The following is a 25,309-nucleotide window of genomic DNA, read 5'->3' as shown; positions in this document are numbered from 1 at the left end:
AATGCCTAGAACAATTCTCTTACTTAATACAGTGCTCTCATTTACGTTTTTTAAAAGATCACTTTGATCACAGTGCCTTACAGGATATCTATTATAAAGTTTAAAATCTAGGTATTTACAAAATTTTCTTAAAATATTTTCCAAAACATTTACATAAAACTGGTAGAACGGACACCAAACAACACAACAATATTAAAGCTTAGACCTTACCAGACCATAAAATAAAGTTTTAATGCCAGATATATTAGTAAATTTTTTTGTATTTCTACACATAAAGCCCAGAGTCTTTAATGCACTACTAGTGAGTTGTATAATATGAGGTGTAAAGGTCAAATCACTATCCATAACCTTGCCTATGTGCAAAGAAAATCAAAAATTGACCTGTTTCAGGAGTTTTTACAAAAATCGCTTATATCCAAGTTATAAATTTTATTTTAGTCAATAATTTCACAATGCTTTAATTTTATCGCTTGGGCGTTGACAATATTTAAAAAACAATTAGTGCGTTGTCTTGCTTTCGAAGTGCTCTTTTACATGAGGTGTCACACGACATAAAAAAAATTAAAAATTTCACATTGTATAGATGAGAGACGATACAACGGGAGAAAAGTCAAGATCGTCAGAAGAAATGATAGCAGATTTTTGTAGATTGAAACTTTGATGGAAAACATGAAAAGAAAAAAACTACAAAAAAAATTCTATTATTATACACCTAGTAGTTAGATTTGTTTAATGATGTTTAGTGTTTTGGAACGAATTATAACATAATGTTGTAAATAGATATCATAATCATTAAATTCATAAAACTCATTCAGTTTAATTCATTTCAATTTATAGTTATGAATTTTAGTAAAATTGACAATTTATGTAAAACATCTGTTACAAAAAACATATAATTGCAATTAAATTTCGCTTCAGGAGAAGGAGGAAAATAGTAGGGGAGACTAGGGGACAAAAGTAACGCGGGACAAACGTAACAGCCACGATAATTTATAATCTACGAAAAGAATTTGGTTTTTTATGGGTTAGTACAGAGAAAATATGACAAAAGTATGCATTGTGTATTTAACTACATTACTTACAGTTTACAATGATAAATAATTGTTTTTAGAACAAGTTTAGCAAAACATATCTTTTCTTGTAGATTAAATTTTTGTGGACACGTATTTCTGTCAATTTTTACAACAAACTTCGAGTCGGAACAAAAGTAACAGATTGTAACAGAATAGAGTTGTAGTTCTTAATTCCAATTTTTACTTACGAGTATTCTTGCATTATTCAAAGTACATAATGTTTCTCTAGCCCTTCTAGAATACAGAATGTACCCAAAAAACAACAACTAATAGACACGTAAATCCGCTATTACAACAGATACATCATTGAAATTAGAAATAGAAGAAGAAGAACGATAACGTAAACCAAAATCAAAAACTTGTTATTTCAAAACAATAAATACGATCTTAAAAGAAGCAACTAGCAACCTAATAAAAATGAATGACGCTTGCACTAATAAAACTAATTATGTTTGCCATCACTGTCTCTTAGATTAAGTATTTTGTTAATTTGTTACATTTTTTTATGTATTTAATTTATATATTATTACAATAAGATAAAAAACTACAGAAATTTCGTCTTACTTGACTTTGTATTAAATGATACAGTCATCATCTTTCAACTGACCCTAGGGGTAGGGACAGTTGTAACAAATGCTGTTTTTGATATAACTTAATATTTTTGTCAATTCATATTATTGTACTTTTGATTTTAATTTAGTTTACGAGAAAGATAAACAATAAATTATTGTTATGACGCAAATTAATTTAATAATTATATTAATAAAAAATATATTAACACAAATAGGCCAATTGTCTCTAGTGTCCCCTACTTTCCAATGATACAACTGTGTATTTTTTTCGCCAACAAAAGTGCGATTTATCATCTACTCCTTAAGACACCAAGTTCAACACCTGAAGAAAAATGATAAAAAGTTTTCTTTGATAGAACTGCAGGATTCAAGAAATGATTTATTGCTAAAGACAGAATGCTTTCACCTACATCGATCTACACTAAATAATTTCAACGATAACGAAAGGAGGGTTTTGAAGAAAAAATCAATGGCTGTATAATTGCTAGTTTCCATTTGTGATAAAATGTTAAGCACAGAGACCTCCTTTAGCGCGAAAGCTGCAGACGTAATTACTGTTGGTAATGGAAAAGTAAAATTGTGTTACATCTTTAGAGGATAGGTAAGTACGTTTAGTAGTGACGTCAATCGGAGACACTACTTAAATAAGATATGAAGACGCAAATTATTCATAGCATTTAATCAAAGTTGGGTTGACGTCACAATCAGGTGCACAAGAACCTACCGCGTCTTCCATTTGCTTCAATTATTTAATATAATAGTTAATAAAACTTTAAAATGAAGCCGAAAATACTCTCTAAAATATACCGTCAAAGAAATTTCTTATTATTTCTTTTCAGAAAGTTAATCATTCTGAAATTAATCCGTTATATTCTGCAAAAGGTGTAAAACGTTTTAAAAATCTGTTAAATAAACACCAACACTTTATCGCCTGAAAATACGTGTAAATTGTAAGAAAACAAATCGCCGATCTAAAAACAGCAACTTGCTTCCGCATCTTTGCAAAAATAAACTTATCTTGACCTCTTACTCGCAAAATTAGACTAGAAGTTAAATTTAGGTTGATAAATCTTTTGTGGAAATCATATTTTAAGTTTTATTTACAAATAAAACGTGCATACTTTGGGATGCAGCGACACCAAGTGAGCCAAAAATAGCCTAATCTGCATAATTCATGTCGAAAATACCAAGCTCTTTTTGAAACAACTGACATCAAATAAAACTTGGATTATGACATGGGTATTGATGTGTTCAGATCAAACATGGGCTAGCGCCAATATCCGGATTACTAATTAATACGAAATTATTTGTTTACAAAGATAGTATTGATGAATTTATGATATTCAAAAATAACATCGCCAGCATTATCGAAAGATCAAAATTAAATCCATGTTGTACGATTAATAAATTTTATCTGACAAATTAGCACTTTCACCAAACCCTAATGACGCACTTAAAGATAAAAAATGCAAAGCTCCCAAAGCTTCGTTTTTGCGGAAAAAATTAATTATCAACTATTTTGTTCCAACCGTTGACACTAAACCTGCAGGAGACGATATCTAACAAGACTTTAAAGCACTGTTATTCAAATAAATTCAACGTCCACTGCTCCTCTAATTCTTGTCCGTATTGAACTTTCACTTGACACGGTCTGGTTTTTTCCTATTTGCAGAAAGCCAAGAATAGAACGTTCCTATTCGAAAAGTAAATTGCAAAGGTAAGGAAAGCTAAATTAAATTTATGAATGATTCAAGGAATAGCTTCAAGATTCTATTTTTAGTGAAGACAAATAAAACTGCAAATTTACTTGTCGTTATACAATTCTTAATGAAAGGGTGTATATTTGCCACTTGAACGAGGATTTACGTCACGATTCACAAAAAATTAAATCATCACAAAAGCTCGAAGCTACCTTATTTTAATTACACATCACATTATTATCCACGTTGTCATTTTCTGGATAAGCTGGAAAGCCGACAGCTTAACAACTAACAAACGATAATTTTAGACGTAATTAGTTTCTCAAAAACTCCACACGCGTCAACTGGTCTTTTATCGTAATTTTTTAATATTTTTAGATTCAATGCGTTAGGTGATTAATTCTCGGACACTCAGAACGATTAATTTGAATCGTCCCCAGAGACCGCCATAAATTGAGGTTGACTGATTACAACAATATTAAAGATATATGGATTCGCCTATCTAGGCAATATATCTGGTCCAGCCTTTAATCATTTCTTTGGAGCTTTCTGAAGTTATTTTAGACGACCTTAACATGTATATGGCTAAATTTTTAGGTAAAAATAATTAAAAATTTAAATGGGAATTCGGTAATTTACACAACAAAATTGCCTAAACGTGAAATTACAATTTCTTTGTCGTTTCAAACTCATTTCGGAATGTAATACAAGTTTACAACTGAAACTTTATCTCCTTTAGGGCACTTTCTTATTATCTTAATTTTCTTTAAAATACAAATTTCACATAAACTTTCATTAAAATGTTCGTAATTTAGGGTTTTTGTGTGTGTAGTTTCAAAAGCTTGCTGAAATATGATTCACTTCTTGTATAAGTTTGTTGCAGAAAAATAATCCAAGAAAACCAAACTATTGTATTAACAACATAAATATTAATTTTAGGAGGAAAACATCACGTATTTGATTATAAACTTTGTTAAAATTCAATTCATTGTTAAAAGATAACAACGCGAATGGACCAATCACGTTTGTTCAATTTGGTCACGTGATCAGTTAATTGCGAATTAAATTAATGACGCTTCTATAAACCGGTCTTGGTAGGCTAGTCTATTTAAAACTTGCGTCAGACAGTTTTGATGTTGAATTAATCACTAAATGCAATCCGAGAATCTGGAAATCTAATCGTAAAGTTCAAATCTGCAGTGGTCTGACCCTTTAGGATCGGTGACTTATAATTTGCTCAACTAATTTAACTCTCAGAAGTTAAATGAAGTACCTACTTACTCATGACATTGTGGAGTCTAAATGTAGTTTATAATTGGCGAAGTCGTGTTCGAAATTGATATTTCTAAATAGGATAAAATCGCTAACAATAACAATGATGCTAATTCATTTTTTTGGAAAAAGTAGAAAAAGTAATGGTATATCCTTAGCAACTCATCAGGTTATTAAGTGAAATTATATTTGTTCATACGTTTAATACAATTTTGCCTTCCAAGAAATTTAGTCATAACTTTGCAATGGCAGATATAAGCGATTCCGAAGTATACGTGCATGTCTTTTTGGTTGTTACGTACGAATAGTTACAACGTAAGTGCAGAATCTGGAATAAAGAAAAATTTAATATGTTTCTGCGATACGAAATCGTCGTTGCATAGGCGGATTGTTATTACTTTCAATAAAAGAATATGCATGTTTCTAGTTCCTTAATTTTCAGGTGTAAGTGATATGTGACTATGAAATTAAGTTGGCAGCATTGAATAATATGAGACTTAGGGCCGAGACTTTATGAAAGCTATTGTTGAATTTGGTCACATGATCAGTTAATCACGTATTTAATTGCGAATTAAATTAAAGCCGCTTCTATAAACCGGTTCTTAATAATTTTTATACAGGTCTACATTAGAATTTTTTTAACTTCTAATATAGCTAGAGCTTTAAAATTTTGTATACAATCTAAATCGACCATTCTGGGTTCAATTAAATTATTTTTAAAATTTCCGGAATTACGAAAAATTGACACCAACTTTGAAATTTTAAAAAAGTAACCACTTGTTTTTATTGTATTTTTGAATTTGTCTTTTGAAACGAGTAAAACGCCTCTAGTTGTTAGTACTTATCTGTCATAATTTTTGACGAATGTCAATTTTTTATACACATTTTTATTTGCAGGGGTTCATTTGAAATATTACAGCTCGAGAATCCTTTACAATAAGTGAATAATTCTTTTTGCATTTGTTAGTTAAAGATTCAAAGGGTCTTCTTAATTTCTTAGGATTGTCAACTTTAAAATTGCAAGGCTACTGCAATGTTTTGAAAATGATGATTTAAAAGTGATTAGGAAAAATGACCCTGTTTTTTCAATAACAATGAAAATAACATCAATTTTTATGCAGACGGTTAGTAAGATCTTCTGTATCTATTTCTTATAGTTTTTGAAAAAAATGCAAAAAAAACTGAATTTTATTTTCATTTTTAATCAAATTAACTTTAAAAAAATGCGATAAAATGGTGCTATTAATTAAAAAAAAGGTCCTGTGTGTTCACCATTCTCATTCAAGAAGTTCAAAATTCGGTGACAGACTGAGTTTCTTACTTTACATAATTCACTAAGTTATAATAAACTATAATTAAATATTACTGTTTTATTGCTCATTCGATATTGAACCAGTTAAAAACTGAATAAAATATTGAAGTTTGACAAATTTTAACCATTTCACAAGGTCTACTTAATTAACTATGAAAATTAAGAAGTAAAATCCGTTTTTGCGATATTTTTCAAAAACCGCAAAAGATATGCATAGAACGTATTGACAAAAGTTGCCATAAATATCAAAATTTTTTCGTTTGCCGTTAAGAAAATAGGGTCGTCCCATTTGAAAAAACTGAGTTATAACAGTTTTTTGAAAACCATTTTGAAAAAATCATATTAGCCATGAATTTTGACAGTTGACAAACCGCAAAAGATACGTATAGGACGTATTGGTAAAAGTTGCCATAAATATCAATTTTTTTTCGATTGCCGTTAAGAAAATAGGGTCGTCCCATTTGAAAAAACTGAGTTATAACAGTTTTTTAAAAACCATTTTGAAAAAATCATATTAGCCATGAATTTTGACAGTTGACAAACCGCAAAAGATACGTATAGGACGTATTGGCAAAAGTTGCCATAAATATCAATTTTTTTTCGATTGCCGTTAAGAAAATAGGGTCGTCCCATTTGAAAAAACTGAGTTATAGCAGTTTTTTGAAAACCATTTTGAAAAAATCATATTAGCCATGAATTTTGATAGTTGACAATTTCAAAAATTTTAGAAAACTTTTCAAACCTTCGGTTATCAAATGAAAAAAAAATCACTTATTGCAAAGGGTTCAAGGGTTGTGATATCTTAGATAAACCCTTGCAAATGAAAATTTTAACAAAAAAATTAACATATGTCAAAAACTATGACAGACAAGTACCAACAACTTGGGTAAATTTTATTCAGCTTGGGAAGGTGAATTCAAATATGCAATAAAAGTGTGTGGTTACTATTTAAAAAATAGTAAAAATTCAGAATGGTCGAGTTGGACCGTATACACAATTCTGAAGTTCTAGCTATATTAGAAGTTAAAAAGTTTCTAAAGTAGGCTCTAAAAAAATCACACTGTATTTACCCTATCTTCTAACGTAAGCAACTTAACGTAAATTATAAATTATATTATTATAAGTAAATAATTATGAAATTTGCAATTAAAATGAGAATGGAAAATATTTAAAATGAATTTTTTTTGTGACGAAAGAACTAGCTATTAGACGTTTCCAAGCGTGATTGAAATTTGTGTGTGCAATTAAAAGGTTTCGTTGTTAGTAAACAATTAGCAACAACTGTTACTAAAAACAGCATACAACAAACAACTAGCTCTAAAAGCCCTAATAGACTCACTTGAGGTTTTTGTGGTTAATCTCCAACATTTGCAGCAATTACAAGACATCAGTCTATATTCCCGAGAAATTTTCTGTTTGACTTGTTTCCACAACTTCCCTTTAACAATTCCGCAATATTGGAGCAAGTCCGCATGTAAAATCACGACTTACATACCTGAAAAAAAAGTTACATGAAGAATAAATGCCTTCACAAATCTCATCACTACTCGAATAATTTTGTCTCTAACGACTTAAATTCGGGCACAGTTGTCGAGCACTGGTGCTTCATGTGAAAATATTTCAGTTGGAAAGGTCAAACACGTGTGCGCGTCTAAGGCATCATTATTGAATCCTTTAAGTAAAAAATAAATTTGAATGAAAAATGTCCTTTAAGTGGTATCGATTTGAAGTGGATTCTAGAGAGCCAATGGCGTGCACGAAAGGCTTGGAAGATGTTAAACGAATTGGAAATGTCGACCGCCAAATCTGCTTAGGTTTCACCACCACCTTGCCATAAATCAGCAGAACAATACATTTGTAGGGCAAACTAAGAAAAGGCAAGGATTCGTAGATTAAAAACTCCACAATAGACGACTCATTTGCGGTTTTTCAGTCGGCTGAAAGCACAAGACAATGCTAAAACCTGGAATTTGGGATTCTGACACGTGATATCGCGAGTAACTTATTTGTCTTCACGGTTTGATTCAAGCTGGATAAATTGCTTGTACAGATTCCTCCTGAAATGGGGATAATCCTTTTGTTACGATAATTTTTTTTACAATTATTAAGCTTCAATTCAGACTTTTGTCCAAAATGTACAACGCCAGAGGAAGTTAAGCTGAATGTGTGTAATCACGAGTTACTTCTCTGTAAACTGGTGCAACGCTTCCGGATTTCCTAAATGTCAAGTTAATTAATTCTTGGACCAGGAATAAGTTATGCAATATAATTAGGTAGAGTGGTGGTTTAGTGAGGGTGAGGGCATTTAATCGTCCAATTTATAGTAAGCTGTTACTTCAAAACAACGAGTAACATCCTTTGTATTGGAGTAATTAACCTAGATCTGTTTTTTAAAGGACGACTGTTGCAATTAATTGAAAAAGGGAAATACCTGCAGACAAAATCATGACATTTTAATTTTGTGAGAAACGCTGAAATTAAATTTTTAAATGAAGTAGCCTTCTAATTAGTTAACTCGATAATAAAAATGTAAACTGAGTAAAGCAAGTTTCCAGGTGTTAAAAATATAAGTGTTTTAATTAGAGTTATTCAAAGTGCTTGGACGGCAGGTGGAGCAGATGCGTGCACTTAAAAAAATGATATGTTCGACGTAACCCAAAGCCGTAAAAGTACCTGAGCTCAGGACCGCATAAAACAGAAGCAGGTGCGTAAGAGATAATGTTCTGCGCGCAGAATCCGATTGATTGCCCGGACCAACTTTTCCGGAGAGAACGTGTCCCGGATCACAGCTCCAGGTCGAAAGGAAAATTGGAAATAATGAAGAGGGAACGGTCCCATTGTGGTCTGTATTATGGGTTGGGAGTCCAGAATGGGGTTAGATAACAAAAGAATTATAATCTCGCGAAACACTCCCTGGTTGTATTGATTGGCCGAGGCACTAAATTTTATTTTGGATAATATGTGGTATGCGCTGTTGTGGAAGGATATGACCCACAATTTTTTTAGCTCTAAATCGTTTGAAAGCGAAACTTTGCAAATTCCAAACTGCCGGCTGCAATTCAAATCAGAGATTTTTTAAATTTTGTTTTTCGTGAAAAACAAATCGGAATTTCAGGTTGTATTGTATAAAAATTCAGGTTCATCGTCCACAAAGGCAAACATACAATTGGCATCCCACTCAATGGATATAGAAATAAGCGAACAAAATAATAAAGCAACCTGTTCTCATTACAACGTGAAAGCAACCAGGCGTTAGAAATTTGATTTTTATAACAGGTTTTCCATAAAGGCCAATAAATCTGGATCCACCCAATGCAAAAATGATTCCCAATTTACTTCCTGCTTTTTAAACCACATGGTATATGGTCAGTCAGCTCAAATACGAGTCCAATATTTTATTTTTAAATTAAATAAAATTATTTTTTATTAGTTTATTATTTTTATTATTGTATTAAACAAAATTAACATTTATCTCGAAATCACATTTGGAATGAAGCAACAGTTTTACTCGTTCACGTAGATAAGCAGTGTTTATGTGAAGTCAGCAAATCTTTTAAACTCTGAGATGTAAGTAAAAAGTTCCCAAAGTGTAAAGTGCTTTCTTCAGCTCCTTTTGTTTAAAAGAAAGTGTAAACAGGGTTAAAGGCGGTTTCAAAAGCACCCTATACAGGGTGATTCTATCAGGGCCTACATTAGAAACTTTTTAACTTTTAATACAGCTGGAATTTTAAAATTTTGTATACGATCCAAATCGACCATTCTGAGCTCAACTACATTATTTTTAAAATGGCTCAGCTTCCCGAACTACAAAAATCAGCGCCAAGTTTGAAATTTTAAGCAGTATTCACACATTTTTATTGCATATTTGAATTCACCTTCTCAAGCTGAGTAAAATTTACCCAAAATGCTGGTATTTATCTGTCATAGTTTTTGACACATGTCGATTTTTTTGTTAAAATTTTCATTTGCAAGAGTTTATTTCAGACATCACATCCCTTAAACCCTTTGCGATAAGTGAATATATTTTTACATTTGATAACCGAAAGTTCGAAGAGTCTTCTAGAATTTTCAAAATTGCAAACTGTCAAAATTCATGGCTAGTATGATTTTTTCGAAATGGTTATCAAAAAACTGCTATAACTCAGTTTTTTCAAATGGAACGATCTTATTTTTTTAATGGCAATCGAAATATATTTATGGTAATTTTTATCAATACGTCGTATTCCTGTTTTTCACAGTTTTTGAAAAAAATTACAAAAATCGAATTTTACTTTGGAATTTTCTTAGATAATCAAGTTACCTTGAACAGTTGTCAAAAATATAAGTATAAGTATACATAAGTATAAATATAAGTTGTCAAACTTATATTTTATTTAGTTTTTAGCGGGTTTATTATCGAATAAGCAGCAATACAATAACGTTTAATTATGGTTTATTACAACTTAGTGAATTATGTAAAGTAACTCAGTCAGTCTGCCATCGAATTTTGAACTTGTTGAATGAAAATAGTGAATACATAGCACATTTTTTTAATTAATAGCACAATTTTATTGCATTTTTTACTTGTTTACTTGATTAAAAATGAAAAAAATTAGTCAAAATTCTGTTTTTTGCGAATTTTGATTGCCAATGAAAAAAACAGGGTCATTTTTTATAATCATTTTTTAATTAGCATTTTCAAAAAATCATAGTAGCCTTGCAATTTGACAATTGACAATGCTAAAGACTTGAGAACACTCTTTGAACCTTGAGCTATGAAAAACAAAACGAATTATTCACTTATTGAAAAGAGTTCACGAGATGTAATGTTATAAATGAACCTCTGCAAATGACAATTTGGAGATAGGTACAATTTTAAAGTTGGCGCCAATTTCTCGTAGTTCCAGAAATTTAACCATTTTGAAAATAATTTAGTTGAACTCAGAATGGTCTATTTGGATTGTTTACAAAATCTTAAAGCTCTAGCTATAGTGGAAATTATAAAGTGTCTAATGTAGGCCTTAAAAGAATTAGCCTGTATTAGGTTTTGGTTTCAAATTTCAAAATTAATTAACAATTATATTTTTCAAAATAATGCATGTTTACATAGCCGATAACCGATGTTATTTTACAGCTTCGAATCTAATCGTTAAGCTCTGAAGTTTGTTATTTTAGTAAACTGAAATTTCTACGTCTCTACATCCGTTGCAAATACAAACACGGTAGTCAAGTATTCCATTATTTAAGCGCCATGAAAAAAAACTCCTCAGAGTTATTCGAACAGTCATATCTCATTGTTTCCGTGTAAAAATTGTGGTATCCTCAACCAACATTTTCCCTGTGGATTATGTTGCGAGATAAGATACGATCCCATTTATAACAGAGCATTGTTGAGAGAAAAAAATGTATCGCAAGATGTAACACAACGCTAATGCAATATAAAAGAAGCCGCAAATTTACCCCAACTTAACAACCTAATATTTATAAAAATAATTTCATCTGACTGTGTTTTATTGGTATTTTCTAAGTAAACATCAACTCGCTGGAGTGGCATTTAATCCATCAAGTATAAATATGTCCCGCCGGAACTCAAGCTTTTAACAGCTCCAGCCAAACATTATTTTTCTTTCCGAGTATATTAAATTTCCAAATTTTTTGCTTAGAGATTTTGTCAAACGCTAACAAGACTTTCAGGAGCTCACAGTGATTATAAATCCCGTTTTTGCATGAACAAAGTCGACATCTCTCAAATAATTGGCTCAATTAGAAAGTAAAACGTTCCAGTCTGGAAGATTACTGTATAACGTCAAGCTTTAAGTGCTTTATTGAAAGAGTAGATTTTAGGAGTGTTAACAGAAACCAACGATGACGACAGCTTTATCCAGAAAAGTAGACTGCGCACCAGGCGTTCAAAACAAACAGAATTTCCCGAAACACAAAAACCTCTTACAAACCTCTCTGGTACGAAACAATGCTTCTATTACATTTAATCCACTGAACCCGAACTAAACTGTTATCTCAGGATGTCAATGGGATGCCATAACCACTCCAAGGCGCTTTAATAAGTTCGAGTTAAATGTGGAAATTTGATTAAAGTGCTTTTTTAGAGCTTTGCCGAGCTTCCATAAAAGAATTTAGTAGTTGTATAATATTTAAGTATGCTTTAGTTTAATTAACTTTTTAATACCGGCAAACAAAATCAAAATAAAAAATCATCACCAAATCAAATTTCGCAAAGATAAAGCACGACTTTTAACCTTTTGGTAGCGAAATTAGCAACTTGGGAAACCGCTAATAATTTAGTGCCGTTCAGTGAGCAAGATTATTAGTTAATTTTTCCAGCAGATTCACAAACCAGCTCAATGCAATTTTCATTGCTTCAAATACCACAGTTTAAACTGTCGTTGGTTGATTGAACTTTCTACGAAGCTTCAAAGAAACGATTTAATGTTGGAACCTTTTTAGCAATTCACTACGCAAACCATCTAAGTGCTTCCGAACGCATATCTGAAGTTTCAGTTCTTCATTTTAGTTAAGTAAACGAACACTAATGAAAAATTTTCATGTCGCTTCCCATCACGTAAAAACATATTTAGGAAATAGTTCACTTTCGTACTTGTCACTACGACTCAGTTGGTATAACACAGATTTGTTATCTATGTATTTACCCAAAAAATTTCAAAAGAGCTGTTTAATTGAAACTTGGAATGAAATTATAAACGTGTTTAAAGCATGTTATCAGTTGTCGCTTTCTGAAACGTGTAGAAATGCGAAATACAATATTAAATATTAAAATTTTGTTTCAAATATTTATCAATGTTACGTTTGTAATCTTTTATTTATTACTTGTACGTTTCCGTAGCTCTCAGTAAATTGTATTTCTCCTCGTTGTAAACATGATCTTGAAATTTTTATTAGATGCCTCTTTCGTTGTTTGAAATTAAACATTTTTTCTGTTGTTATTAGTAACACGTGTAGGTACATCTTTAATAAATGAGGTAGTCTAGCCAGCTTCTGTAGCTCAATTATTATTAAAGTTGGAGTATGGATATTTTGTAGATGTTAGTTATACTTTAAAATACATTTTAGGAAAATATTTTTGATTATGCAGTTTTCTAAAAAACTATGACGTCATAATAATATTTTTTCTAATGATAGAGGCTTTCTCTTTTGATCTTTAAATATGATTTTGAAGTCTTTAAATTTAAGAAAGTTACTGATTTTTTAAGTGAGAGGTGCAAGTCCAAAAGTTTTCAAACAATCTTAAATATCTCGAAAACGGTTATTAAACTTAGGTATAGGAAAAGCTGATGAAAACTTCCTTAAAATAACTCAATTAATCTAAAAACGCAGTGAAAAACAAAGCTTTCCATTTAAAATAAGAAAGTTGAAAGCGACTTCCGGTATAACCGGAAGTACCGCCATCTTGAAAATATTTTCTCTGAACAGAACGGATTTTGAGTGAGTACCAACTTTCAGATAAATAATTTTATTAAAACTTTCAATACTTTTAATATGGGGTTTAGACAGGCTGCATATTTGCCATATCAATTATGGTGGATGCGCCGGGCTATTTTTTTGTCAATTAACAATATGAATTTAAGTTAGAATAACACTAGATAATTTAACTATTTGCACTGTATTAAAACTAATATCACATTTAAATATCTACAAATATTTAAAAAAACTATGTTAAAGGTTGCACTGTAAAAATGAAACACCCTGTATAGGGCAAAATAATTTTGAAACGTGTACTTTGATTTTCTATTTGCAGTGCCATTTGATTTATTAATTCATCTGAATTTATACTGGGTGTTTACAATTTTATTTCCAAACTTTTTAAACTTGAGAATCTTTTATTTTGCTTATTTTAAACCGCAATCTTTGTTTATTTTTATATCATTCAAAGCGTAATTAAAAAAGCATCATTTTTTGTTACACAACCTTATTGCAAATTTCAGCACATTCTGAGTAATTTGCCAAAAACCTTAAAGTCTTTTTTCATTGACAGAATGAGTTTTTAGTAAATAATTCCATGTGTTAAGATTTGCGTTAAAGTTGTGTTAACAAAAAATGTTTATTATTGTTATGTTATTATCATGTTAATAGTAAAAATGTCATCAAAAAAGTACTGTTTTTATTTTTTATTAAATGTCAAAATTAAAGTTGTAAAATCGTTTTTTTATATTTTTTTAACAGTAATTCCTGAACCGATTTGAAGAAACTTTAGGGACACGTAAAGAAACAAAAAACGTATCCTGTTCAGCACAAAAAGTAATACGTGTAGCAGGCCATTAAAAAAATTATTATCATGACATCATAATTTTTTGAGACATTCTACTCAATCAAAAATATTTTCCTAAAACGTGTCCTAGAGTCTACAAAAAAAAGGTTAACTTTACTAATAACTGAGCTACAGAAGCTGGGAGCTGAGCTGGATCACCCTGTATTATTAGAATTCTTGACTATTGTACTTCAATCAATTCATGAGTGAATGGTTAACTTTTTCTATTTTCTTTTTCATTATTTTATCAGTATCAAAATATATAAAAAAGTTCAATTATTTACTATTAAAAGGTAATTCAAAAGCCTTACCTTTGTATCTTTGGCGTAGTATAATTTGCGTCCTTTCAGTTTGAAGTACCTTCTCCTCCATCTTTGAAACGACCAGGTCTGCTTTAACAAATATCCCTCCTTGATGGATGCCTAAACAAAAAAACTACAATTTAAAACTTTACTTACATGAAATGTGCAAACACAAAAATCACATTTTACAGTCTTTTGAAAGTTTTATTATTCATTGGAGGAACATTTTGAGTGATTCGCACTGGAACAAAGGGCGTTAAATCTGATCCTGCTAAACGCTATGTAATAATAATTGCTGATGCACACACACTTTGGGTAAAGCAGTGCTTTCAAAATATCCTGCAGCCCAAACTTCTCACGGACTTAACCTTTGACATTTTCCTTTATGTGCGAGGCTTCAGGAACAGAACCTTCATCCCTTCGAGCCAATCCCTTCATAAAAACCGTTCTTTCTCCTGCGGTAATCTCAAGACACTTCATCTTCGAAATACTCATCCATCTTATGAAAAATGCACGATTTCATTCGATTTGTTGTTAAATAAATACGAGTACAATTGGATTTAGAGGAAGCAAAGTTGATATCGGATTAATTTTGATTATACAAGTTTGGAGTTTAAGGTCAAAGGTTAGAGACGGTTGCGTTTCAGACATGAATGTGTTACGGCAGTATTTCTTCATTTTTCATGTGCTAGGGGTTCGGGAATAATTGAACAATGTCAGAGACATGTTAACCCGAAAAAATGCCAGACAACTAAATTAAACTCTTCACCAGTTGTGTTATTATTCACAATGTTGGCCAATATTTGAATGCCATTTGTGCGAATTTTAAATTGGTATGACATTTTAATAAAACTTCCTATTTAAATATTGTTGGTGCTGACAGATGTTGAAAGTTAATTAACTTTTTCTTGAACCAATTATTGTCATTTAGTAATTATTTTTCAGGTTTTAGTAAAAATTGAGAAATGAGGATAAATTGCCAGGGGCTAATTAAAGTAGGTGTAAACATGCAGAGATAATGTAAAAATATAATCGTGATTTATGCTGTCTTGTCAAGTAAAATTACCCTTTCATCTAGCATGAAAAGAAAATGTCATTCATAAGCGCTTGCAGTTAAGTGCATCTTGTTGTCGGCATTTTCTCGTAAATTGACCTAAATAGAGTTATCTGCGTCCTTGTCCTATAATTAAGTGCTTAATTAATTCATATTCGCAAATTCAGAGCTTGTTTTTCAACAATCACGAGCCAATGAAATTATACACCGCACTGTTCCATCCTGCTCGATTTGCATAAGTCTGAAGCAAAGTCGTTTTAAATAGATTGAAATTTCAGCTTCAATTTTATCAAAATCGAAACACTCGGCTTCGTTTCAAAGCATCCGGGACCTTAAATTAATCTTGTCTTCTTCTTGAAAGCTTCAAACGTTTTTAATTATAGCTAAAGTGGGATCTTGTTCGGCAAAGTGGGAGTTGATATGTGATGCATAGAGACCGGCGGATTTAAGGAAACTTTCCTAAGACGCATTTTTAAGAGCTTTTCTTAAAACTCGATATAAATTTGTTTTGTTCAAAATAGAAATATTTGAAAATTCATAAATTCATAAATTGAATTATTGCATCCTAAATAAATTTTAAACATCCTACAGTTTTTAGTTTTAAATTTAGTTTTAAATCATTACATCAATTTTTTTCATTTTATTGTTATTTTAATTTACATCTAAAGATTTTTTATTTTTTTCAGACTTCCAGTTTTTTATTTTCTTAATTTTCTCATAGTATTTAATATTATTCATTTACAATTTTTTGATGTTTTTAATTTCTCAGCATTAAAGTTTTTTTGTCCTTATAAAATTTTTTTATCAACCTTAATTTTAGAATAAAAAATAATTTACGTAGAAGTATCAAAATTGAAGTGTTCGCAAATAATTGTTAATTTTGATTTTAAAAATTTATTTATTTTTGTTATTATAATAAAATTGTAAATATTACCTTTTCCAAAGCGACAGGGTAAATTTTTAATAGTTGTATAAAAGTCCTACTTTTTTAAGAATCAAAGTTTTTGTGTAATAAAGTTTAAACAAATATGTTTTCGTCAAAAAAAACAAATTATTTCAAAAACTAAGCAGAATCCAACATTTTATTCGCATCCAAATCAAAATACCGTTTTGTGAGAAAGACCGGCCCTAGAACCAGTTTCATTTGTTTCAGGAATGAGTAGTTGATCAATAAAAATATAAAATTACCTTCTACTTGTTTATTTCGTGCACAAAAAGTTACAAGACGATTGAAGCGTTTATCAATGGATATGGGAGGGGTATTGCACTCCCAACTGTACAACAAACCAATCATGAGGCGTTCAAATCTGAACAAAAAATTGTTATATGATTATTTTATAAATGCCGGTCAAACTATTTGGTTTTATTAGAAAATTTCAAGTTTACTTATTACACTTAATAGATTCAAAAATCGTAGATAAATTATGAATCGATTAGTTTTTCATAAAGATTGATTCTCGCAATTATGTCGTGTTTAACGCAAGTTTTTCAGCAAAAATTTAATTGTTTCGCAAAAATCTCTCACAAAACTCAAAAATGAACCAAATTAGGTCAAAAATTTTTATATCTTTTTAGTTATTAACTTGGGCATTTGAAATTTATGTTATCTTTTTACTTAGATAATTTAATGATCTTTGAGAAGCAAAAACAAAAAATTTGGTGTTCCGTTTAACTTTTTCAAATTAACAAACTTCTTATTTTTTATGTTCTCAAGCTTCTAGTCTTTAAATCACATACTTTCTTAGTGCTTCAATTACATAGTTTTTATGTTTATTTTCAGTATTTCAGCTTTTTGGTTTCTTAATTTTCCATATTTCATATTGATTTTTTAATTTTTCAGTTTTTTGTTGTTTCTTTTTGATAATTAGTTTTTCAATTTCTTAATGTTTCTATAGTTTTTTAATTTATCATTCCTTCAGTCACTTAGATCTACAAAATTTTAATCTTACTGTTTTTTAATTTTTTTTTGCTTAACAGTTTTTGATTTTTTTAGTTTTTCAGTCTCTTAATGTATTGTTTTTTTATTCAGAATGTTATGTTGCAATTTATTAGTATTTCTGTTTTTTGTGAATATTTACAAGTCTTTGCAAATGCAAAGCATTATTTTTGTCAAGCCACTAGGATAATATGACTTATCCTAGTTTCTATCCTTACTTTCTCACTTTAAGGCTTTTAGTAAATAGGATAACAAAATTAGAAACAGTAGACCTGTCACTTGTTGAAGCAATTAAACTTGTAAATAAAGTGTAAATTTTTGTGAAATGTACTCCAGAAGTTGTAGAAAGATTAGTTAGTGACAAACTATACAAAAAATTCCGAAAAAAAATCGACTAAAAATAAAAATGATAATTGAATAAAAAAATATTGATAAACAGGGGTGCCTAATTTTACTACTAATATGCATTTTCATTTAGTGAGTTTATTGAATTCTTATAGAAAAACGAACTTATTTTAGAACTATATTTAGGTTCAACAGTTAATTTTAAGTTTTTGAGATAACGTAGTTTTCATATACTTTTTTTAATTTACTTGTTAAAAATAACTTATTTTTACTATTTTTATTTACACTTGATATTTTATTATTACAACTTCACTTTTACAATTATTTCATTTATTTTTAATAAATCAAAATTATAACTTTTATAACATTACGAATGGCTCGAAAATAACGACTAACAGCATCACGACAGAATCAAGGCTCAAGACTGAATACTCAAGACTAAAATGGGTATTTTCATGATCCGAATTTTTAATAATAATTCCTGCAGGAGTTGCAAGATTTTTGATAATCACGGAGTTGAAAAGCGCGTGTTGTCAATGGATCTTTATAGAAGGTTCTACGCTGATCTATGGCACGTGTATACAAGTTCATGTTATTTGTTTGTTTATTTTTGTTATGGAATTTATAGCAATAAAAATATGTTTTTAGTAGGAATTAATAAAATATTAATATCCTAAATTACCAAATTTTAATACCTTATTTCTGTTTTTGTACAACCTTTTTTGACACCTGAATAAGGATAACTTTCTAAAAATCCGATCTCTAGTGAGCATAAAGTCAAAAAATTCCAGTATTAATCTAAGTGTGATAGCGTAACTCCCTTTAATCTTCCTCTGGGTAGGCGTGCAAATTAGTGTCTAACTACACACACGTAGTTCATTAATTTTTCAACGTGTGAATGCGAGTTATTTGTAAACAGAATATGTAATCCGCATTTCATTCCTCCTTTTTTAAATGTGCTTCGTTATCGGGTTACGAAAAATTCAAAAGCTGCACACGGAATGTTTTCAGGATTATTGCAAAACATGGTTTGGTGGTGCGTTGGATATTTTTGTTCAAATTTTCATTGCTTTCACAAGCTTGCGTTTTCATTACGATGTTTGTTACTCACTTTTTGTCTTCTTAAGTAACTGAAATTAAAGCGATGTGAAAAAGCCTTAGAGGATTTCGATTTTGTTTCAGCTTGATCCTCTAACAATACACCTGTCAGCTCTAATCTCGATTGTCGGCCTAAAGACATGTTAAAATAAGGCGATTAAAGCTGCTTTGCCTCACTTTATATATTTATTTGAAAGATCTAGGTTGCCAGCTTTGAAAGAGCTCTAGAATAATGACTTCAGGTTTCCTCTCAAGACTGTTAAATGGCGATGTTTCGCCTTACTGGCGTAAACTGTAGCAGATTATGCAATGAAGACTTCAAAGGATTAAATAATTAGTCCATAAATTATAATGAATCTAAGATGCGTTGCGCTATCGGATAAATAATGCAGAATCGATGTTGGGCGAAAATCAATTACAAGATTTTCCAGTAGTGTTTCCAAAGAAGGAAAGCACGAAATTTTGTGTATGAATTTTAAGTTATGGTTCTCACACCCCTAATATTTGCCCACATCTCTTCGGCTTCTTTTTATAAAAGTGAACAAACGCCGCGTGCGTGTTTGAGTGAGGTTTTTTCAAAAGAAACTAAATTTTAAAAGCTCTTCAAACTAATTTGATTGTCGTGTCACTTGTCGAAGGAAGAAGCTCGAAGAGGTGAACATATGTTCCTCCATCCTACGTTCGTCTCGGATTTGGAATAAACAAGAAAATATTCAAACGTAGCACGGAGACACAGATCCCTTCAAAATGGATCCGTCAGCTTCCATTAATTTTGCTAGGTTCAGACAGTCCGATATGAATACAGATTTGTTTTTTGCAAACTTGTTTCATTTTTTTCGGTGTTTTACGTAGAAGTCAGGACTGCTTTAAATTGGGACCACAGCAGCAACCTGACACTTAAGAAAACACGAACGCTTATGTCAACGCCATACTTCCTAAACCGGCAGTGTTATCCTTGCAGAGATGAAGGTAAATATTGGCGTCCGCTCATTTTGCTGGAAAATATGAGAAGGCTCAAGATTTTCTCAACATTTCCACTAGCCAAAAACTAAGATAGACTTTCAGTTTTGCCTTAACAATGTTGGTGCTGTAATAAATATTTTATTTCCGGATTTTAATTTCCTGTTTGCGTATTATTAGCATTTTACGACGTCGTCAACCATTGTGGTGTTACATTTTATGCAGCTGAATCAAGCCACTTAAATGTCATGCTTTTATAATAAAACTTTTAACAGTTTTCCTTCATGACATCCAGTAGATACTATATTGAAACATATTTATGTTTTAAATTACAGTGATAAATTCATGTCAAAAGAACTGGAAGCTCTATTCGGTACACTTTATTAACCTAATGAATTTTTTACTTGAAGTTTTTATAGTCTCTTCAACAAGCTTCAAACGTAAGATTCTAAATTACAAACATTTTCTTCTTAATTGTAACTTTATTAGAAAATACTTTTCGATGAAAAAAGTGTTGTCTAAAGCAGTTATTTACAACTATTACTTAAACATTGCAGATGAAAGATTTTTAGTTTTGAAAATAATTTGCAGACCCTAGTTCAATACTCAATCAATTAATCAAAACGATGGTATGGGTTAAATGCTCTACGGTAATGATTTTCTAGAAAAAGTGTAAAATGATTGATAACTTGAGCTTGGTGGAATTGAAAGCTCTAATTTTAAGAGGATAAAATAAACAAAAAATAGCCTAAACAATCGGTTTTGCTCGAGGACTTAGTTCTGGAGTTATGTATTTTTGTGTTAAATCGATTTTGAGTTATGTTTAAAATCAACCACTTTTTTGTTCGGAAAATTTTCAATTCAATTCAACAAAATGGAACTATTTTGAGCAATACCACTGCAAAATGATCCGGTGAATCCGGTGGCCCTAAGGAAAACGCAACATTTTCAGTCTTTTTAAAGTTAACAACAATTTTTAATTTTACCTATTTTTGGACGTGTTAGCGAAATTTGCTCGTATAAACTACATGTCACAAAACAGTGATCCTGTTTTTAAAATATAGATAATTAAAAGAGCGTGGTGACGGTGACGGTCAATTATTCCGACGTTATTGGGTCATATACAGGGTGTGTCATTAATATGAGTGAGCTTGATTAAACCTCATCGTCAATGACATCGACATGAGTCAAAATTATTTTGTACTATACAGCGTGTTCCATTTTTTAAATGGCACTGCCTGTATACAGCGTGCTCAAAAACTGGCGCACCAACTTAATGGTGTGTGGTAGAGAAGTGGTTACGTATAAAGGTAAAAATAGTAAAAAAATTCTTTGTATTAAAGTTATTGATAAATAACAGATTTTAGATAAATGATATGTGGCAACGTTGTCTAACAGTCATGATCGCAATAGAATTTGAGCAACAATAAAAATAAATTATTTTTGAAACGGTTTCCTAGGAAATAATTCCCAGTGTTGGCACATCTACACATTGTGATTTTTTGGATGAATTTTAATTTTTTTAAATTAAAAAAACTGCTAAAATCTGATAGTAAATTTTAAAATAATTATTCATCGTTTTGTTACGGAACGATTACCTGGTATGAAACATAAAAATATAAAAAAATAATGAAAACTAAAGAAGTTAACATAATAAGTTTGTAGCTCCAGATTTTTTAAAATATAACTTTAGGAATTTTTTCAACATTTTTCCCGTAATCTGCACTTGCTTTTCAATAACGTACCACTGAGTTGGTGCGCCAGTTTTTGAGCACACTGTATTTGTACGTATTTAAATTTCCACTTTTTTAAGCTTAAAGGATTTAAGAAGTTATTTAATTTTTTCTAAAATTTTATACGTCTGCAAGCACTTTGTCAAAAGTGCCCCGTGTCTAAACAACTATCTGTGGTATCTCTCGTTGACAAGACTATACATATTAACATAATGCATTGTAACATCATTATGCTGTGACACTTTTATTGTGGTAAAATTTCAAGGACCATAACTTGATTTTTTTAAATAACAGTCCCTGTATTTTATTATTATTTTTAGTACTTTTTAGCCCTTAAGCTTTTTACGAAAAATTGATAGTTATTGAGAGATAATCGTAATTAGACCTTTGTGAAAAATGGACACAAAATCTCTTGGATACTAACGTAGCGTGTCATGAAATAATAAATTGACATCATAATGACGTTAAAGTGGCGCTTATTGAACATGGTGTTTTCAACTTTTTGTCAAAATATTTTTTTGCGTAAAATGCATACAGAATTTTATCTTTTAATTTTGACAAAAAATTATTAAAGAAATTAAAAAAAACAAAGTCGGAATACAAGAAAATAAAAAACTATTTACTGAAGTATAAAAAATCAATAGTGGTAACAATTAAAAAATTGTTAAAAAGACGTCTTCTTAAGCAATAATTTATAAATTTTTTTAATTAACTAATTTTTTATCGGTTCAAATGTGGCAAAATTAATTCTACGGAAAGCTTTTCTTATTCTGTGTTTTTTTGTGATAGTGACTTTGTTTTTTTCATTTTTATTTTATTTTTTTGTCACATTTAAAGTTTATATTATCTCAATACGATCTGCAGAGATTTTTACACGAAAAATTTATTTTGACAAGAAAATAAAAACGTAACGTATTATAACAAATGCCAAGGTTGGTATGTCAGAAGTTATTGTTATTCACGGCACGCTACGTTAATATATACAAGAGATTAAGAAAAAACTTAAAAGGTAAAAAATGTAAAATGTGGCACCGAATAATACTTAGTTTTAAAATATAGGGGACCAGGGGGTACTGTTTAAAAAAATCTAGTAATGGGGCTCCAAAATTTACCAAAATGAATGTGTTATGTGTTATAACACGGTGTTGCCACAATGTAAATGTATGGTCTTGTCACCGAAAATTACTCCAGATAATTGTTTACATAAAGACAAAGTTCCAATTCAATATCTTGAAAACCAAGTGCACTGCGATTTTTTATTTACAAAGTGCCTGCAGACGCACTAAATTTCTGAACGGTTAAATCAAATTGGATAAGTTAAACTGATTCATAAACCCAAAAAAGTGTACAGGAGTTGCCATTAAAAAAATACATTATAGGTTGCACTGTAAAAATAGAACACCCTGTACAAGTCAAAATAATTTTAGAATCTGCACTGTGGGCTACCATGTGCAGCGTCCTTTGACTTATTTCGACATCAATGACAGTGTAGCTGCCTATGTCAATGACTCACCCTGTGTACTTTGAGTACCGAAAATTGACCAAAAACTCGGTAAAAATCGATTCGGATACCAATTGAGGTTTTTTGCACTTTGAAGGGCAAAAAATTAATTTTTCTGAATTTTGCAAATAAATTCGTATCTATCAAAAAGCAAAAAAAATCTCAACTTCTCGACCACTTTTAGATCGCAAAAATCATTAATTTTTTTTTTTGGCTCAGAATCGTACGTTGAGTAAATATACAATGGCATCTATGTTAAAATGCTCTTCGATCAATAATTTTCAGGCCATGATCGCCAAATTAAAATAAAAAAAAAATACTGCAAATTCTACGGCAGCAAGCATTCTTATCCGGAATGACTCCGGGTAGATAGGTAATTAAAATCAAATTCCCATGTTCTCTTCATTTTTGCCATAACGTTTCAATTTTCTGAGAAAAACTCGAAAAGCATATTTCAATTTTCATTCTTTTTCTTTCCAAATGCCAATTACGGCGACTTTTTTCTAATAAGATTGTGTTTACTCCCTAGAGTAATTAGGTTGTAATGCGGTAATGCGAAGCGCTCTTTAAAACCTGAAAAGGAGTTTATCGGAATATTGTTCCGCATACTTTTACAAAGACGTAGTAAAAAAAGGGAGCAAAAATCATCTAGAACTAATGTCCTTAATCTATTCAAAGTGGACTTGAAACGACCTTGAAATAATCAATCTAGGTCAGGAGGTCAACGCTCTCGCTCTTTCGCCGCACTGTCTGCGCCCCCATCCAGCATCAGGTAATCAGGACAATCAGAAACATCTCGCAGCAACCCCATTCCAACAAAGAGCATTTGCTATTGATCAGTGCTTATTACCGTGCTTATGTTTTCCTGTTCCAGGTAGAACGCCATTAACAGGTGTCTCTCCTTACGTGAATAGCCACCTGTTACGCTCTTAACACCGGAAACGCCTCCATTTTAACCTAATGTACCAGAAAAAAGGACAATCGAACGCCTAGTTTTAATCGAGCAAAAAACAATCGAAAATTAAGCGCCAACTTCGACAAAGGGGTGAAAGAATGGGCTCGGGGGTGGCGAAGCGCGAAACGAGGGCGGCCCGGAAGCTGCCCGCCGCCACCACGCCTACCACGACCCCGTGAAAAATAAACAAATCATGCTGTCTCTTTTCGCTCAGGGTGAAGCTTTTGATTTTTTTTGAGGAAGCACAGCAAGGGGGACCTACCGAACATTTAATATCGCGGTTTGTCGACAGCCGCCGATGGAAGGATTTAGCCGGCTCTGTCTCGCCGTCGCTCTCCGAAGATTCTTCGCCGCCTCCCGGAGACCGGCCAGCCAAATTCTTCGCACTTTTACCACCCGACGCCATACTACAATGCCGACATTTTATTTCTTTATTTATAAACACGACGCCCCCGACGCGGACGACGCCCGACAGGTGGCGCGCGAGCGAGCGTCCAGTTACATTCAAAAATGCTGCCAACTCCACGCTGGTGGTTTTTTTTATTTGGTACAGTAAATAGTAAATTAAATGGTAGTATTTCAATTTTATCGGCATTATTCCATTTCAAATGCTACGAGTAGTATTAACATTTTTAGAGTATCCAATAAATAACTCCTTTCTATCGCTAAAAAAAATAAAATATGGCAAAATGCACAGTTTTTGGACAGGCAACATTGAACAGGAATAATTAAGGTCTCTTGAACTCATATTGGAATAATATAAAGCGCAAACTATTTCTTATGTCGTATTTTTTTGGAATGACCTAGTTTGGTCCACATATCGTACAAACTGTGGTAACACCAATAGATATAAAATATTTATTAAAAATAAATATACAGTGTACCTACATCTAAACGCTAGTGATAATCTGAACTGTCACAAAAACTGTATTATTTGGTGTTTTTTGTTTTGACGGTAACATTTTAAGTCTTCTTTTTAATATCTGAATCTTAGATTATAAACACTTTTTTAAAACACGCTTCCCATTGCAACGTGTTTTAATTAAAATGTTTGAACAAAAAAAATGTGAATAACACTCATACGTAAACGCGTAAAGTTCTCGGGTGTCTAGCTATGCAACTCGCATACGTCCACGTATTATTAATAACTATTGTTTGATAACATTTAAAGCCTTCTTTTTAGTATCTGAATCTTAAATTTTGAAATAACAATAAAGTTTGAATAACACTTAT

General features: G+C 31.1%; 1 protein-coding gene across 5 annotated transcripts in view; it reads right to left on the bottom strand.

The window, feature by feature from the left end:
* Positions 1–24,535, bottom strand: part of LOC654869 (uncharacterized protein) — a 106,231-nt gene extending 81,696 nt beyond the window's left edge. For 2 of the 5 annotated variants that reach the window (XM_064356642.1, XM_064356644.1), the window contains exons 1-2: positions 14,504–14,614; positions 7,269–7,367 (exon numbers count right to left, since the gene is read on the bottom strand). Coding sequence is in view for 2 of the 5 variants with exons in the window: in XM_064356641.1 (XP_064212711.1) it covers positions 14,504–14,614; positions 24,339–24,482 (255 nt within the window). In the remaining 3 variants the exon portion in view is untranslated. Of the gene's footprint in view, positions 1–7,268; positions 7,368–14,503; positions 14,615–24,338 lie in introns of those variants that run through there. The other 3 variants (XM_064356641.1, XM_064356640.1, XM_064356643.1) reach the window with 3 other exon arrangements.
* Positions 24,536–25,309: the final 774 nt, after the last annotated feature.

Source organism: Tribolium castaneum, chromosome 5 (assembly GCF_031307605.1).
Source record: "Tribolium castaneum strain GA2 chromosome 5, icTriCast1.1, whole genome shotgun sequence".
NCBI lineage: Eukaryota > Metazoa > Arthropoda > Insecta > Coleoptera > Tenebrionidae > Tribolium > Tribolium castaneum.
Note: the sequence above shows the minus strand (reverse complement) of the source record. Positions and strands in the feature narration are given on the sequence as shown.